At 34.0% G+C, this 16,649-nt stretch overlaps 1 protein-coding gene across 1 annotated transcript in view; it reads left to right on the top strand.

Annotated features, from left to right (window-relative positions):
- Positions 1 to 6,227, top strand: part of LOC143223648 (tyrosine-protein phosphatase Lar-like) — a 75,795-nt gene extending 69,568 nt beyond the window's left edge. Inside the window, exon 19 of the mRNA XM_076451874.1 lies at positions 5,748 to 6,227. Within this exon, the coding sequence (XP_076307989.1) occupies positions 5,748 to 5,764 (17 nt within the window). The 3' untranslated portion in view covers positions 5,765 to 6,227. The remainder of the gene's footprint in view (positions 1 to 5,747) is intronic.
- The last annotated feature ends 10,422 nt before the right edge of the window (positions 6,228 to 16,649 follow it).

The following is a 16,649-nucleotide window of genomic DNA, read 5'->3' as shown; positions in this document are numbered from 1 at the left end:
AGTACTGCTTGTAATGTTCTATTTCTCTAGCCAACTGTAACGTGCGTCTCACAATATGTACATTAATTATAATTGTTTCATTGCTGTTCTAATATTATAATATAGTTATAATACTAAGAGTACAACTGTACTGACATATTACACATATAATTATGTCATAAGATATAAAAATAAAGAGAAGTACAATATGTTTTATGCTAAAAAAATCACAGACGGTAAATACAAGCTGCGAAGAACAATAATAAATGGAAAAGATACAAAGTTTATAAGCAGTGTTAAAAACAAATAGTAAGACTGTGTGATACTCCAGAGTACACAAGTGTTGATGTAATATTGTCGTGTATTGGTATGACGTGTTGGTTTTTGATTGGTGATGTAGTTACGTGTCCTACTCATTGTCTCTGTTCATTTTCGGAATTTGTTTTCGCTAATGAGTGCATCTTCCATGTATTTTCTCTTTTCAAAATTCTTCGCTGTTTATAAGGTAGAAACTTAAGGGTTTGTGTAAGAAGTGTTTTGCTGGAGTGGTTGTATATTAGTTATACATATATAAGCCACTGATTTGTTTTTAATATGCGTGTGTAAAGGTCTTCCGGTTTCACCTACATACACTGCTGGCCAAAATCTTAAGGCCAATGAACATAAACAAAAATTTGCATTTTGCGTTGTTAAACTCAACCACTTATTTGAGTAGAGCTTCGAAAGAAGAAAATAAAAAAGGGAAAATAAAAATAAAAAAACTTTTGGAATTAATAGGGAAAATGTGAACTAAATACTACTGGTCAGAAGTTTAAGACCATACCAAAAAAGAAGTTCTAAACAGGGTAGGAAATGCCCAACAAGAGGTGTCAGTAGTGAGTTGCACGGCCGTCATTGCAAATAACTTCAAACATTCGCTTTGGCATGGTCGATATAAGTGTTTGCAGACGGCTGGCTGGAATGTTATTCCAAGTGATGAAGATGGCTTCACAAAGATCATGCACTGTTTAGAATTGGCGTCCATTTCTATAGACTTACCTTGCCATCCACCCCAAACATTTTTAATTGGGTTTAGTTCAAGCGAATACGCTGGATGGTCCAAAAGAATCACGTTATTTGCTATGAAAATGTCCTGCGGGCATTATGGATTACAGTGTTGTCCTGCTGAAAGATTCAGTCATTTTCACGCAAGCGAGGGCCTTTAGTCAATAAGGATGCTCTCTCCAACATGCCAATGTAGCCAGCTGCTGTTTGACGCCACCCCTATATAACCACAACTCCATTGTTCCATGGAAGGAGAAAGCAAATAACGTTGGAAGCCATCTGGACCATCCAGGTTAAATTTTTCTCATCAGAGAACAAAACCTTCGTCTACTTTGAATACGTTTACAGTTTTTAAAGCCTTTCTCTCGTAGATGCCGTCTTATTGTTCTTGAGCTGCATTCTGCGTCCGTAAGGACCTTAATCTGGTTCGACGATCTGCTGGTGTCTTGCCGAACAACCCGTTGAATCCTCCTGCTCAACGCCGGCGAGGTTTTCTTGGTCCGACCACTTGAAATTCTTGTTCAGTATCCCTCAGGGTTTTTTAAGAAATTTGAAACAGCAGTTTTACTATGCCTAATCTCACCAGCGATGGCACGTTGAGAGAGACCTTGCTTTTGCAGCTTGACAATTCTGCCACATTCAAACTCTGTTAACTTTTTAGCCATTGCCATGTTTTTACCCAATGTAACACAGGAGATGTCAGTGGGAGATGTTGACAACGCTAATGCTTGAACACAAATGACTAAATTTCGTTACGTGTTTACTGATTAACGCTTTGTTTCAGTATGGTCTTAAACTTTTGACAAACACCACACCAACATTATTTATAAAATACAATGTGATAACTGCCACGACTTCTATATTGTGAGAAACAAGACAAACACCACACCAACATTATTTATAAAATACAATGTGATAACTGCCACGACTTCTATATTGGAGAAACAAGTAAAAAAATGAAAACCAGATTCAAAGAACACAAAAAGTCACCTTCACACCTTTTCGAACACTGCAAATTAAATAAACAAATCATAACCAGAGAAAACACCCAAATACTAAATAAAGAAACAAGCATAAACAAACGCAAAATTAAAAAAACCTTACTTATATAACAACTCAAGTCCAAAATAAAGCAATACAAAGGAACACCTTTATACTTATATTAATAAATATAATCAAACATCTAAGCACGCCCTCTATATCCCTACTCTCAATTACACAACCCCCTTCAAACATGTGGTCAGCTATCGGTCAGTTACCTCTTTCTTTCTTTGTGAACCTGACGATAACCGAAGAAGGTCGAAAAGTTGCTCGCTCCTCTATATAAAAATTTTCTCAACCCAAACCAGTCGTTTTTACATATGTATTAATGAAGTCAGTTCTAATTGTATACTGACCTATGATTTGGAAAGGTAAGCGACTGATCATTCTTTCAACAAGGTCATTTTTGTTATCTCCAAAACGTATCAAAGGCGCCGCTTCCTTTTCGATTTTGTTTCGTGTTGCCACATCTACAAGTACGGTCAGCAGTCACTTTCCAGATAGAAGCAACCTCATTAAGGAAGTACGAATTTACATCAATGAAAGCCGAACAGATTTCTGTAAGAATACCATACCCTTAAGAGGTTTGATATGGTAGGACAGATTAAGAGGGTAGATTTATGAAGTCAATGAGAACGTATGGAAAAAGAAAGATGGACGATATAATGGGTACCTGAACACAAGTGAAAGGCTCAGTCTGACGTGAGGATTTGGGTATATCGGGGAAATAACACGTGCAGCGAGTGATCCTGTACGAATGAAAGGTTAAATATTCGAAATTTTCCACTGAAAAACCGAAATACAAACTGATATTTTTTATCGATTCGAGCTCGAATTTCAATTTAAGTTTTTAAACAATTTTGGATACAGTTTTTGTTCTCATTTCGGTTCATCAAAAACTATCAGTTTATCGATTTGCGTTTGATTTAGTTTCCCCTCCGTGACATTATCTACGCCTTCTTGTATGGGTGGAAGACGATCACGTCTAGGGAAATGTAATTAAATAGAGTTTGTCAGATTGTTTGTGTATATCCTTTCTAACAAGTATTGAACAGGTGGGATGGAGCATGCTTTAGACACAGTTTAAACAGTTAACCAACTGACCAGGATATGACTTTTGTTGCAGAGTCGTACGTTGACACTAGGGGTCTTAAAAGTGAATTTTGTTTAGGGTCTCCATATAGCTAAGATATATGGCTATGGAAAGGTTTTAATTTCGTTAGTCATTTTTCCAGCAAAGCATATTCTTTTTTAGATACTTAGGTATTTTTTTTGGCGTCTTCTTCTACTGCCTTTGTTGCACTTTTTTTAATGTTGCACGTGCGGAAGTGTCTTGAAGATGTTTCTCTGTTTTATTTTGACAACTGTTTTTTGTTAAGACCATACAATCTTTCCCTTTGTCTGATTCTTTTATCATTAGATTGTCGTTCGGTTGGTGTTCTTTTTCAGCTAGTGAGACGTTATCTTTTTCTTCACGATTTTCTTGTGTACTTTTAGGTGATTTTTTTGTCTGATGCCGTAGGAAGGAGATTTTTTGTTTTATGGCTGTTGATACTTTTGTAAGTGAAATGTGTTTGGCTTGTTTTGAATTTCGCGCAAATTTACACGAGGGCTATCTGCGCTAACCATCCCTAATTTAGCAATGTAATAATAGATGGAAGGCAGCTAGTCATCACCACCCACCGCCAACTCTTGGGCTACTCTTTTACCAACGAATAGTGGAATTGACCGTCACCTTATAACGCCCTCATGACTGAAAGGGCGAGCGTGTTTGGTGCGACGGGGATTTGAACCCGCGATCCTCGGATTACGAGTCAAGTACCTTAACCACCTGGTCATGCCGAGCCGAGTCAAATGGGTGATTGCTGATTGATAGGTGATTTTTTAAGATAATTAATCAATTTTTTAGTTTCGTGATGTTCTTCCCAGTGGATGCTGTATATATAGCTTTTAAAGTGATCTTAAACTCTCTAGATGGGTGTTGTGTATGAGATGTCAACTTAAAATAAAATTGGAACATTTCGCCAGAAGTGGCACAACATTGAGCTGTAGTTTTATATCATTTTCTATTGTGACTGTTATTAGAACATTTCTGAGCCTTCGTGTTCTTGCTTTTAAGTAATAATATGGTTCATAGCTTTCTTTTAGAATGTATCTGACAAGCGTTCAGACTCTAGAAATAGAACCCTACAAAGAGGATTATCATTGACCGACTATTCTAATCTCAAATGATTGTATACATTGACAGTGAAGAAGCCGCAGGCAAAACATTGGTTAAAATATTTTTTAAAATTATATACATCTGGAATATAAAGGTCGTTTTTCTAAACTTTTTTGTCACAAAACATTTTATATGGCTAAACAGTAACAAACTCTTTAAACTTTTTTCAAGGCAATGTTTTATATACATACGATGCACAAAAATAGAATGAGTGTCGTTACTAAAAACATTAGGTATATCAGCTTTGGACCCAGCATGGCCAAGTGTGTTAAGGCGTGCGACTCGTAATCTGAGGGTCTCGGGTTTGCATCCCCGTCGCGCCAAACATGCTTACCCTTTCAGCCGTGGGGGCATTATAATGTGACGATCAATCCCACAATTCGTTGGTAAAAGATTAGCCCAAGAGTTGGCGGTAGGTGGTGATGACTAGCTGCTTTCCCTCTAGTCTTACACTGCTAAATTAGGGACGGCTAGCACAGATAGCCCTCGAGTAGTTTTGTGCAAAATTCAAAACAAACAAACAATATCAGCTTTGAGCAACGTTTAAATAGAGTGGTTTTACCTATCGTTACACTAGCTCCATCTGCAGCAAAACCAGTTGTATTTTTTCTTCTATGATATATCAGAATAATTTTTTACAGATGTTGTTTACTCACACAGATTAGTAGCTGTAGCATTTTCGACATGTCGTAATGTCAAGGATGAATCTTGAAAACCCACACTTGTCAAAACTTTGACAACAAGGGCTAAATGTTTGATACAACCCTATGTGTTGACTCATCAATAACGAGAGAAAATCACGAGTTTTTAATCCTGTGAACCTTAAACAATTTATCTAGAATTAGAAACAGTCTTATTGGTTAAGACGTTTCTATAATGTTTGCCTGCACAATCATCCAAGGCAGAAATAAAGAAAGTGAACTTATTGTAAGTATACAAGTAAACTGGAGTACCTATTGTGTACTAGAGGCGTAGACAAATATATTTCCACGTATGAGTGTATTTGTGGGTACTTACCTAAAACGTAAACAGAATTCTGTCAGTCTGTTGTTGTTGTTCATTCATACATGTAGACAAAGAGATAAAACAAACGTTCGGTAAACATGGGATACCATGATATGTAGTACATATTCCTCGGATTTATAAACAAAATGGAAAATGGTGTCCTTCAAATATCTACAACATAGAAACTGAAACAGAAATGGGACTGTAGCATAAATCTACGATATTTATTATATTACATCCTGAGTATGACGAACATGTAAATATAATGACCTTCAATGTTAGATAATAATCTAACTATGCTTAACAAAGACAGGTTTAGATGAACATTTTCTGACATGTGACGAAAGAGATTTCTTAACTTTTATAACATAAACAAAAATACACGAAAAACAGAACTGAATAAATACTATCTGTTCGATTTATCCATTCTTACACAAATAACTTTAAAATGTTTCAGGAGATTTACGAGAATGACAGAGAAAAGGAAAAACATACAGAAACTACTGATAATCGTAAAAAGAGAAAATAATACTAGTTTCGTAAGTCATCAAACACTCAGTTGAAACTCTCGAGGCCGGTATAAACTTGATGAAATTGGAATTGACGTCAGTGTGAATACAAGAGATGTTGAAATATCATAAATCAATTGGTCCACGTCAGTCATAAGAACCAATGTTTAAATAAAGTAAATTATGTAAAGCTCCTACATAGTTTGGTGTTTGCTTTGAATTGGAATTGACGTCAGTGTGAATACAAGAGATGTTTAAATATCATAAATCAATTGGTCCACGTTAGTCATAAGAACCAATGTTTAAATAAAGTAAATTATGTATAGCTCCTACATAGTTTGGTGTTTGCTTTGAATTGGAATTGACGTCAGTGTGAATACAAGAGATGTTTAAATATCATAAATCAATTGGTCCACGTTAGTCATAAGAACCAATGTTTAAATAAAGTAAATTATATAAAGCTCCCACTTAGTTTGGTGTTTGCTTTGAGTTTTATGTTCATTTCCAACGATTTTTTTTATACATTGTGGAAACTGTTATACATAAAATTAATAGCTGATATTATGTCATTGGTTTTTCTTCAATCTGTAAATGAATGAACTTTAATACATAAGCTCTGTTCATCAATCGCTAAACTCTTAAGTTAATTACAAAGATATGTTATTCTAGGTTTGTTCAAATACACTGAATGCAGTAGAGAATGTAAAATTTACATTTTTTTAGACCAGAGTTAACAATTTTCTTTCAATTTTTTCAGTTAAGAAACTGATTCTTAATAATCAAAGAATATTTACCTATATTTCGTAAAGTAACTACAAGAAGATATTTCAAAACTTGAAATGTAGATGAGTTACTTGAGTTATTCAAATAATCAAGTATTCTATCCATGACATAGATGAGGGAAAAACATTTCTGCATAATAATTACTTGATGTTATTGAACTCTGATCAAAACTTAATATGTGCTGAAATTTCATATGAAGGAAGGAATAATATTTCAACCTATTTTCCTTTAAAGATCTTTTACACAAAACTTGTAAAACAAAAGTTCAAGTTTGTGTTGTTGTTTTTATGGTGTACTTCTGCTCAGAAATGTCCATTATTGTTATGAACACAAGTCAAGAAACGAAAGTTTGTGTTCTTTCTGATATTCTTCACTAAATTGTATACTCCAATGTCTACTACTCAATGTTAAAAACACTGAGATTTCTTAAAACGCAAACATGTCTTCCACATATTTATGGTGATAAAGCGGTTTTAACGATTAAGGATACTTTTCGAATCATTGTTTTTTTTTATATTATGACATCAAAACCATCTGGTCAGAGAAGGTGCTAGTCTACAACCTATGGTGACACTATCAATTTGATCGTACGGATCGCCATCTAGCATAACATTAGACTTCTTGATAGCAAAGTTAATTAATTTGAAAAAAAATATAGTTGAGAATGGTCACATTGTTCAAACATGAACTTCACTGTATAGTCTTCTCTTGTGGTATGTTTGAGTTCAGTGATTCAACATCCAAAGTTGATTGATGAACATTGTTGTACTGTTGTATTTCATTAGAATAGAAAAGTCAAAACGTTTTTACATCAACGTACATTTACTAAAAGCAAACGTCTTCAAAAATTCTATAAGGAACACAACAAGAATATTTTACAAGTTCCAATGCTATAAACTCAATGTACATCTTTTTTTGTGTGCATTTTTGGAAGATGATAAGATCCTTGGATCACTTACTTAACTGGTAATCTAGTATTTAATTAATGTTTTCCTTGAAGAATATTATACCTTCTCAATTCTAGCAAGTGCCTTTATAAGTTGACTTCTTTATCATCAATAATATCACGTTGTACATTTACAGGCTTTGTTTGAAATCACAAATACTGTTTTCTTTGTGAGATTTCGAAATAATAATAATACTATCATTTTTACTTATATCCTTCAAAGTTGTTAATTTTTCCGAAGTTAAATTTAGAAAACTTTCATACACAAAATTATAATTATTAAAACAAGTTAACCCTAAACCACTAATAATTAAAATGAATTAGACAAAACTGGTCGATATAACAATAACATTGTTCAAATTTTACAAAATAATCTTTAAACTTTAATAATTTTCTGCGTAAATTGCGACCCATTCAGTAAGAAACAAATGTATAGACATAAAATTAAGCGTATTCAGTTTTATTTACACCAATCAATTAATAAAACAAATAAGAATAAAGCTTGTTTATCCAATAAACTAAAAATACTGCTCACATAATGGATGATTTGAATATCCCAGATCAGCATAGTACTTATAGAAAGAAAAAAGTGATTGCAAGTAAAACCAAAACAAAACAGGTTGTGTCTGAAAGAGTGTTAAGAAATTTAAATTGACTAATATAGTGACAGATTTAGAAGATCAGGAAAATTGGTCAAATATGAAACTATAATGTCAAAAATTGTGTGAAAAAAAGGTTGGCCAAAAATGTAAAAATTAGCCGCAAGGATTTCGTTAAATATACCAAATAAGGGTCGGACATTTAAAGAATAATAAAATCTTATATCCAATAATTATGAGGTGATTCGATTATTAAATTCTATTTTTATTTTCAGTATTCACTAACAAATGTTTAAGTAATATCTTTCATCTTGAACAGTTGATAGATGGAAACTAGGCTGAACAAGATGATTGTATTAATTCTTTGTTGATTAAGAAAAAGTGGGGAAGACTATAGAATGATAAGACTACTGTGCCAGATAACATTTCTACAAGGGTTTTGAAGGAGGTTAAGGATTAGATATGTGAGCCACTTGCTACTATTTTTTCCAAGTCCTTGAATAGTGGGCAGGCGTCAAAGGAATGGAAGTTGGCTAATGTAACTCTTCTTTTAAAGGGAGGAAATAAAAAAATTGTCCCAGTAATTATAGACCGATTATTCTTGCATCAATTGTGGGAAACGTTTTAAAAAGTCTAATGAAATATGCTTTGCAAAGTCATTTAACATACTTTAGAATTTTTTGAATAGTCAACATGATTTCATTAAGGGAAAGTCTTGCCTTACAAATCTTTTGACATTTTATAAAGATGAGCTTAAGGGTGTAGATTTAGATTATTTGAATTTTCAGAAAGCATTTGACAAGATGCCATATAAACGGCTTGTGAAAAAGTATCCCTGTAGATTTGGAAGATAATTTAGTTAATTGGATAAAAGAGTGGCTGGATACAAGAAAGCAGAGAATTTATATATATGGTGTTCAGTCAAACTGGATTACCGTTACAAATTGGGTACCTCAGAGCTCAGCCTTAGAATTTTGCTATTTCTGATTTAAAACAATGACATAGATGAAGCAGCTGTCAATAAACTACTTATATTTGCTAACGAGTGTTAGCTGGCTGAGGGAGAGATACGGCTGCTTTACAAAAGGGTTTAGATCATTTAGTGAATTGAAGGAATAAATGGCAGATGGATTTTAATATAGTGAAAACAAGGTAATTCATACGGGGATGTAATAATTTGAATTGTAAGTATAATTTGGATGGTATTAACCTTAATAATGGTATGAGAGAAAGTGGCCTTGAAGTAATAGTTGGTCGACCTTTTAAGTTATCCAAGCAGTTTGCTGTTGCTAGTGGTCGGGCAAATAGGATTTTAGGTTGCATCTAGAGAAATATTGAATTCAAGTCTAAAAATATATAACTTGCTTGATGGTTAATGTTGCAAAGAAATTCAGGCGAGAAACAAAATCTACTTCAGTGCTCAACTTCCTCTTTCCATGTTAGTCTCTACTATTTTTGAAGACTTGAATAATATGTTTTAACTGTATATCGTGACAGATTTACTATTACGCATTTGTTTCAATACTGATGTTTATTTGAGCTAAATATGTATTTTAAAATACATGTTACTTCTACTGTTAAATGTGTATTGTAGAATTACTGACTATTCACTAAAACTGAATAAGATTCTCGAGTGTAAGAATTAACACTGCATATTGTTGTTTTAACTGTAATTTCTAGAATATAGCTTAACGTTTATAAAAGGTAACAACAAAATGCGCAGAGAGACTGTATATTGTTAATCGGCTACAGTTTGTATACTATAAACCTCAGAAGCCATAACTTTGGCTAACGCTTATTAATCTGGAACTTCAGATGTTTGACCAGGAACATTTATAAATTTCGAACATTACAAACCATTTAACTTCAGCAGATTAGTACCGGATGTTAGTATTTTTACAAAGATATTATACAACTCCAGTTGTGAAAAACTCAAGTGTGATCAGCGAAGAGCTAGCTTGCTTTCCATTAAGTGAATTGTACCTGTATCAAATAGAAAGTATTTCGCTCATCGTGAACCCTCGATAGGATATCAAAGAAGTTTTGTATCAGATAGAAGACTCAGTATTGTTTGTAAGTTTTGTAAAACTTTTCTTTATAAATCATTATTTGTAACAACCCTTATTATAAACTGTAATATTGTTTGTATATTAAAGTATATTTGTATTAAGAGGAAAAAAAAGTGTGTATCGATCTTGTTGACAAATATCACAAATTTGATACGTATTGACATTTGATTAACTAATAAGTTTAAATTATTCTTTAACTTAGTTTCAGTCTATTTCAAATTGTAATATAACAATATAAAATAACACACCCACCCAACAACTCCTTTGATTTTTGTCAAGGTGGCCCAGCATGGCTCGGTGGTTAACGCATTCGATTCGTAATCAGAGGGTCACGGGTTCGAATCCCCGTCACACCAAACTTGCTTGCCTTTTCATCCATGGAGGGCGTTATTATGTGACGGTCAATCCCACTATTCGTTGGTAAAGGAGTAGCCCAAGAGTTGGCGGTGGATGGTGATGACTTGCTGCTTTCACTATAGTCTTACACTGCTAAGGAAGGGACAACCCATTTATAGCTTTGCGCGAAATTCTAAAAACAAACAAACAAATCATCACTGGCGATGTAAACTCATTCCACAAGCTAACCACCCTGTTGGGAGAATAAAATGGTTTTAAGTGACACGTAATCTTCTATAAAATTTTAAATTTTGTTCATTTGTTTTATTATATTTAAAGTATGGCTCAACGAAATCAGAAGTCTTTATCATATTGATAACCCAAATACCTTGTATGTTCATTAATATCATCAATTACCCTATTTACTCTAAAGAAAATACATAATAAAACCCAAAAAAACTAAATAGATCTTAAAGAATTACTTCATACCTTTGAAATTTACTTAAAATTGTTCATTTAATTTTTTATAACTATTTATCGTTAACAAAAGTACAGGGATTCCACCATAAACAGAATTTTAAAATTGCCTAAAGCGACAAAATATCTGAGGCCGGCCTTACATCCTAAAATTATTGTTTTGAATTTCGCACAAAGCTACTCGAGGGCTATCTGTGCTAGCCGTCCCTAATTTTGCAGTGTAAGACTAGAGGGAAGGCAGCTAGTCATCACCACCCACCACCAACTCTTGGGCTACTCTTTTACCAACGAATAGTGGGATTGACCGTCACATTATAACGCCCCCACGGCTGAAAGGGCGAGCATGTTTGGCGCGACGGGGATGCGAACCCGCGACCCTCGGATTACGAGTCGCACGCCTTAACGCGCTTGGTCCTAAAATTATATAAGTTTACTGTTTCATTGCTCGATGACTAGAGAAATTTATCTACTGGTATTCCAACATCTTTTTCTTGAAGCACTCTATAAGAGGTTCCCCATCTTTGTGTGATCCAACCTATTCTTACACTGAATTAATTTCAATTTTTGAGGTGTATGTTTGTAAGTAAGCACAAAGCTACACAATGAGTATTTATACTCTGCCCTCCACGGGTATCGAAACCAGGATTTTGGCATTGTAAGAATATTCTACATGAGACGCTAAAAACTAAATAATTTATTTACGGACTAGGAACTGAAATCTGATCAAGATAAGTACATTTATTCTTTACAAATTCGTCTTTCTATTTTTAGTAAATGAATGTAATTTTCTTTGTTTTTTATAAATAGGAAGAGTGTACACTTTTTGTTTAGAAATGAGCACAAAACTACACAATGGGCTATCTGTTTTCTGCCCACCACGGGTATCGAAAGCCGGTTTACAGCGATGTGAGTCCGAAGACATATTGTTGTGCCAGTGGGTGTAACTTGTATGCAAATAACTATAAGATCCATATAATCAACTCATCTTCAAATGAAAGTTTGTAATTGCAAGAAAACATTAATGAAATTATTCATCAAGTGCATGACTTCTAGCATCTTAATTTGAAATAAAAAAAAAACAGTTTGATTTTGTCGATCAGTCAAACAAAAACAACAACAAAAATAAACAAAAACTAAGAACTTTTATTCAATCTAACAGAAACGCCAGCTTACTGGTGACTGTTCGCACTAGTAATACTAATTGTTTGTGTGTGTGTTTTTTATTGCAAAACCACATCGGGCTCTCTGCTGAGTCCACCGAGGGAATTCGAATTGTAACAGTAAAACAAAGTGTAAGAAAATTGAGCATTTCCTTTAAAAGTTTTTCTTTTTTTTATTGGAAACTCTGAACGGGAAAAATGTTCGGAATGTGCTTCTTGGTCACAGGCATCTTATCGCATCGAAATCATTCGACGTACATGGCTTAAAGTTTCATATATTTTACTGTTATAAATTGATAATATTTTATGTATTAAAAGTGATACCCTTTATGGAAAAAATAATAAATTTTTAAGAACTTCAGAATTTTAGTACTACATTTAAAGATTACATCTATAAAAATATAATGAAGCCCTTGTAAAATACCGTGTTTCTCCGATAATAAGACCTACCCATAAAATAAGAACTAGTGTGATTTTTGGGGATAGTTTTAATATAAGCCCTACCCTTAAAATAAGCCGTAGTTAGGAGTGACAGGAAGAGGTAAGAAATAAAAAAAAATTATTAATTAATTTAATAGTTAGTTAATTAGTTTGTTTAAGTATTAATCAGTTAGTTTAATAGTTTAATAATAGTTTATTTTAAATGGTTAGTTTAATAGTTTTACTTTGTAACTTCATTTTTTTAATATATCAAAATAAGATATCCCCCGAAAATAAGCCCTAGTGTCATATTTTGGAGTGAAAATTAATATAAGCCCTGTCTTATTTTCGGAGAAACACGGTAAAGACCCTACATTCTTGAACCTACGTGTTTTTAACATTATGAATGAAACCCTTACGTACAGTCATAGTGAAAATCATGTTTTTGTTGTGAAAAGAGTAATTTTACTTACAATTGTATTTGTTTTAAAGAAATTGTTGTTACACTACCATTGTTATTTTTCTAATTGTCTGAATTTTGAAGACTCAAAGTGTAAATGTTTATGGCATATTGTTTGTGGTACTATTCAACAGATGGAAGCACACTTCATAGGCCTTTGGTGTTGAGATCTTGTATTTCTGCGCAACAGATGGCTCTTTGGTATTTATTATTATTTGACCATACATAGATATATGGTCTCTTCATTCTAGGAAGATACAGTGGTACCTCGGTTCTCGAACTTAATCCGTTCCAGAAGGCTATTTGAAAACTGAATCAATTTTTCCCATAAAATATACTGTAAATTAAATTAATCCGTTACAGACCTCCAAAAAATTTCGCAATATGAAACATTTTAAGTAAAAATATTGCTTATTTATACCTGTATAATAATACTTACATGCATAACGTCAACCACAAAAACTATAAACACAATAAAAAATAATAAATGATAATTTAACTGCACTTTACTTGTGTTGAGGAGAGCTGATGGCGTAAGTAAAAGGTGGTGAGGAACGTGGAGAGTAGGAGGGTTATTATTGTTTAGAAGGGGAGTCATCTTCCATAAAAACGTCAGGTAGCTCTCCTTCTGAGGTTCTTTCTTTTTCTGTCTTGTTGCACCGCTACAGCCTGCTTGAGACTCACTGGACCTATTTCTCAATAAAAACTTGTCTATCAGCACTCGTTCAAGGGGTATTTTTCAGGAGGTCAGCATGCAACTGCTTTGCTTTTTCACAAATGATGGTCTCAGAAATGCTATCATCAGCTAACTGTTTTTCGTTTACCCAAATCAACAACAGTTTCTCTACCTTTTCCATTGTTTTTAATCTTTGTTTCGTAAGCACTGTCACTTCTTTTGCAACATCAGCTCCTTTGATGACCTCTTTATTTTTCAGTATGATGCAGACTGTATACTTCGACATACCAAACTGTGTAACAAGGTCAGACACGCGAACACCACTCTCATACTTTGCTATGAGATATTTTTTCTATTGTGGCTCTAATAACTTTTCTTTTTGGTTTGCTGCTTTCATTATCCTTCTTTGACCCCATGGTGGCTTATTTAATCAAGAAAAGCAAAAACAAAAAAAAAGAAGAACGAGAACGTTCACAGCAAATTTTAGCGGGGGTGTGGACTGAGCGAAAGGTGCGAATAAAATGTTTTGGGCAAGCTTGGCGTGGACCAAAAATGGTCGAAGGGTCGTTCGGGTCATCAGTCGGATTATTTCGGGGGTTTGAACCACGACAGCTTGGTTCGGAAAACGAGTTTATGTTCGACAACCGAGACATTTTTTTTCTCAAACAATATGTTCAAAAACCGAATTGTTCGAGAAGGAAATCGTTCGAGAACTGAGGTACCACTGTGCTTTTAAATGTGATAACCTTCAAATACTAAATCTATTTTATTGGGACAGTCTTTACAGACTTCCAATGGTAAAAGTAGGTACTACTGATATCATAGTGCCATTTGTGGATTTTTCAAGTATTTAAGGTATAGGCACTTTCAATTAAATTAAAAACTCCTACTCATATAAAACTACTGTTTTGCAAAATTAAATATTTAGTAAAATATCAAGTATATCATAACTTATATAAAATTTGACATTTAGCTGTAGTTTTACAAATTAATTATAGTTTTGGTGTTAAATCAACAGCTGACAATAAAATCCCTTGTTGTTGTTATTTCTAATTTCTGTGTTGCATATCGGTGTATAGAAGACATTATAATACTAGATATAAACGACCATACAGCACCGAATTGTCGTTTTTCTTTAATTATACACCTAAAACACAAACCATAACTGACAGTACAAAGCTTAACATATAATGGTTTAAATAATAAATTCTAATCGAATGTCTATAGAGTGTGGCTCAGCATGGCCAAGCGTGTTAAGGCGTGCGACTCGTAATTTGAGTGTCGCGGGTTCGCATCCCCGTCGCGCCAAACATGCCAACCCTTTCAGCCGTCGGGGCGTTATAATGTGGCAGTCAATCCCACTATTCGTTATTTGGTTAAAGAGTAGCCAAAGAGTTAACGGTGAGGGGGTAATGTCTAGCTGCCTTCCCTCTAATCTTACAATACTAAATTTGGGACGGCTAGCGCAGGTAATTTTTGAGTAGCTTTGGACGAAATTCAAAACAAACAAGCTATAGAGTGCGTTTGTATAGCTTTTGTTGAAAGAAAAGTATTATTGAAATAATTAACTGTTACCAATAATGTACAAAAGATCTTTCAAAATTAATGATTACAAAAACAAAAATTAGATATGATGAAAAAATAAAATAATTGAAATTATGTGTTTGTTTTCTTTTAACAAAGCTACATCGAGCTATCTGCTAAGTACACCGAGGGAAATTAAACTCCTAATTAATATTATAGGCGCCAGCCTTTATTTCTTGCATTATAAAATTCTACTTCGATTAGATATGCTGCTATATACATCTCTAAGCGATTCGGTCCCTCATGGCCAGGCGGCTCAGGCACTCGACTCGTAATCCGAGGATGCGGGTTCAAATCCCCATCATACCAAACATGCTCCCCCTTTCAGCCGTGAGAGCGTTTATGTGATGGCCAATCCCACTATTCGTTGTTAAAAAGAGTAGTCCAAGACTTGGCGGTAGGTGGTGATGACTAGCTGCCTCCCCTCTCGTCTTTACACTGCAAAATGAAGGACGGCTAGCACAGATACCCCTTGAGTAGCTTTGCCCAAAATTTAAGCGATTATTCGGTAAATTATGGGTAAGTTTTATCGCACTGTAACCGGGGGATCAATAGGTATTAGATAGTTTTGGGCTAAAATAAATAAAACGTTTGTAGTCAAGGTAATTTTTCGTCATTGTCTTTGATTTTTCGTAAGTGTCATTCTTTACATTTGGCTCTTTGTACAAGTGCTTCAGCTATTGCTTTAATGAAAACAACTATAAACGTAAGAAATAAATACATGAAGATTGGTTCGTTTTAAATTTCGCGCAAAGCTACACGAGGGCTATCTGCACTAGCCGTTCCTAGAGGGAAGGCAGCTAGTCATCACCACCAACCGCCATCTCTTGGGCTATTCTTTTACCAACGAATAGTGGAATTGATTACACAATTTTAACGTCCCCACGGCTGAAAGGGCAAGCATGTTTGGTGTGACGAGGATTCAAACCCGTGACCCTTAAATTACGAGTGAGTACCTTAACCACCTGGCCATGCCGAGCAGAAAACATGAAGAAACTCAATGAATATCCTCCTATTTGGAGGGAAATATTATAACTGAGTTAGCTTTTCCGATATTGGGGTTTTATAGTTTTCCTAGTAAGTTGTGAACAAAGTTATATGATGTACAATGTTTTAGGATCGTTCAAAAATTTATTGTTGTAATAAATTTGTGTGTAATTCCAAGTATATTTCTACAAAACTTTGAATGCTAAAAAAGTTATATATATATTTATATGCAAAAACGGCTCGTTTGGGTTGAGAAAATATTTTACAAACGAGCCGTTTTTGCATATAAATTTCTCAACAAGTGGGTTTCTCGACATCACTGATAGTTATATATATAGTTTTCTATAAAGGTA

This window comes from Tachypleus tridentatus, chromosome 8 (assembly GCF_004210375.1).
Source record: "Tachypleus tridentatus isolate NWPU-2018 chromosome 8, ASM421037v1, whole genome shotgun sequence".
Lineage (NCBI taxonomy): Eukaryota > Metazoa > Arthropoda > Merostomata > Xiphosura > Limulidae > Tachypleus > Tachypleus tridentatus.
The sequence above is the reverse complement of the archived record's forward strand: the minus strand, read 5'-3'. Positions and strand labels throughout refer to the sequence as shown.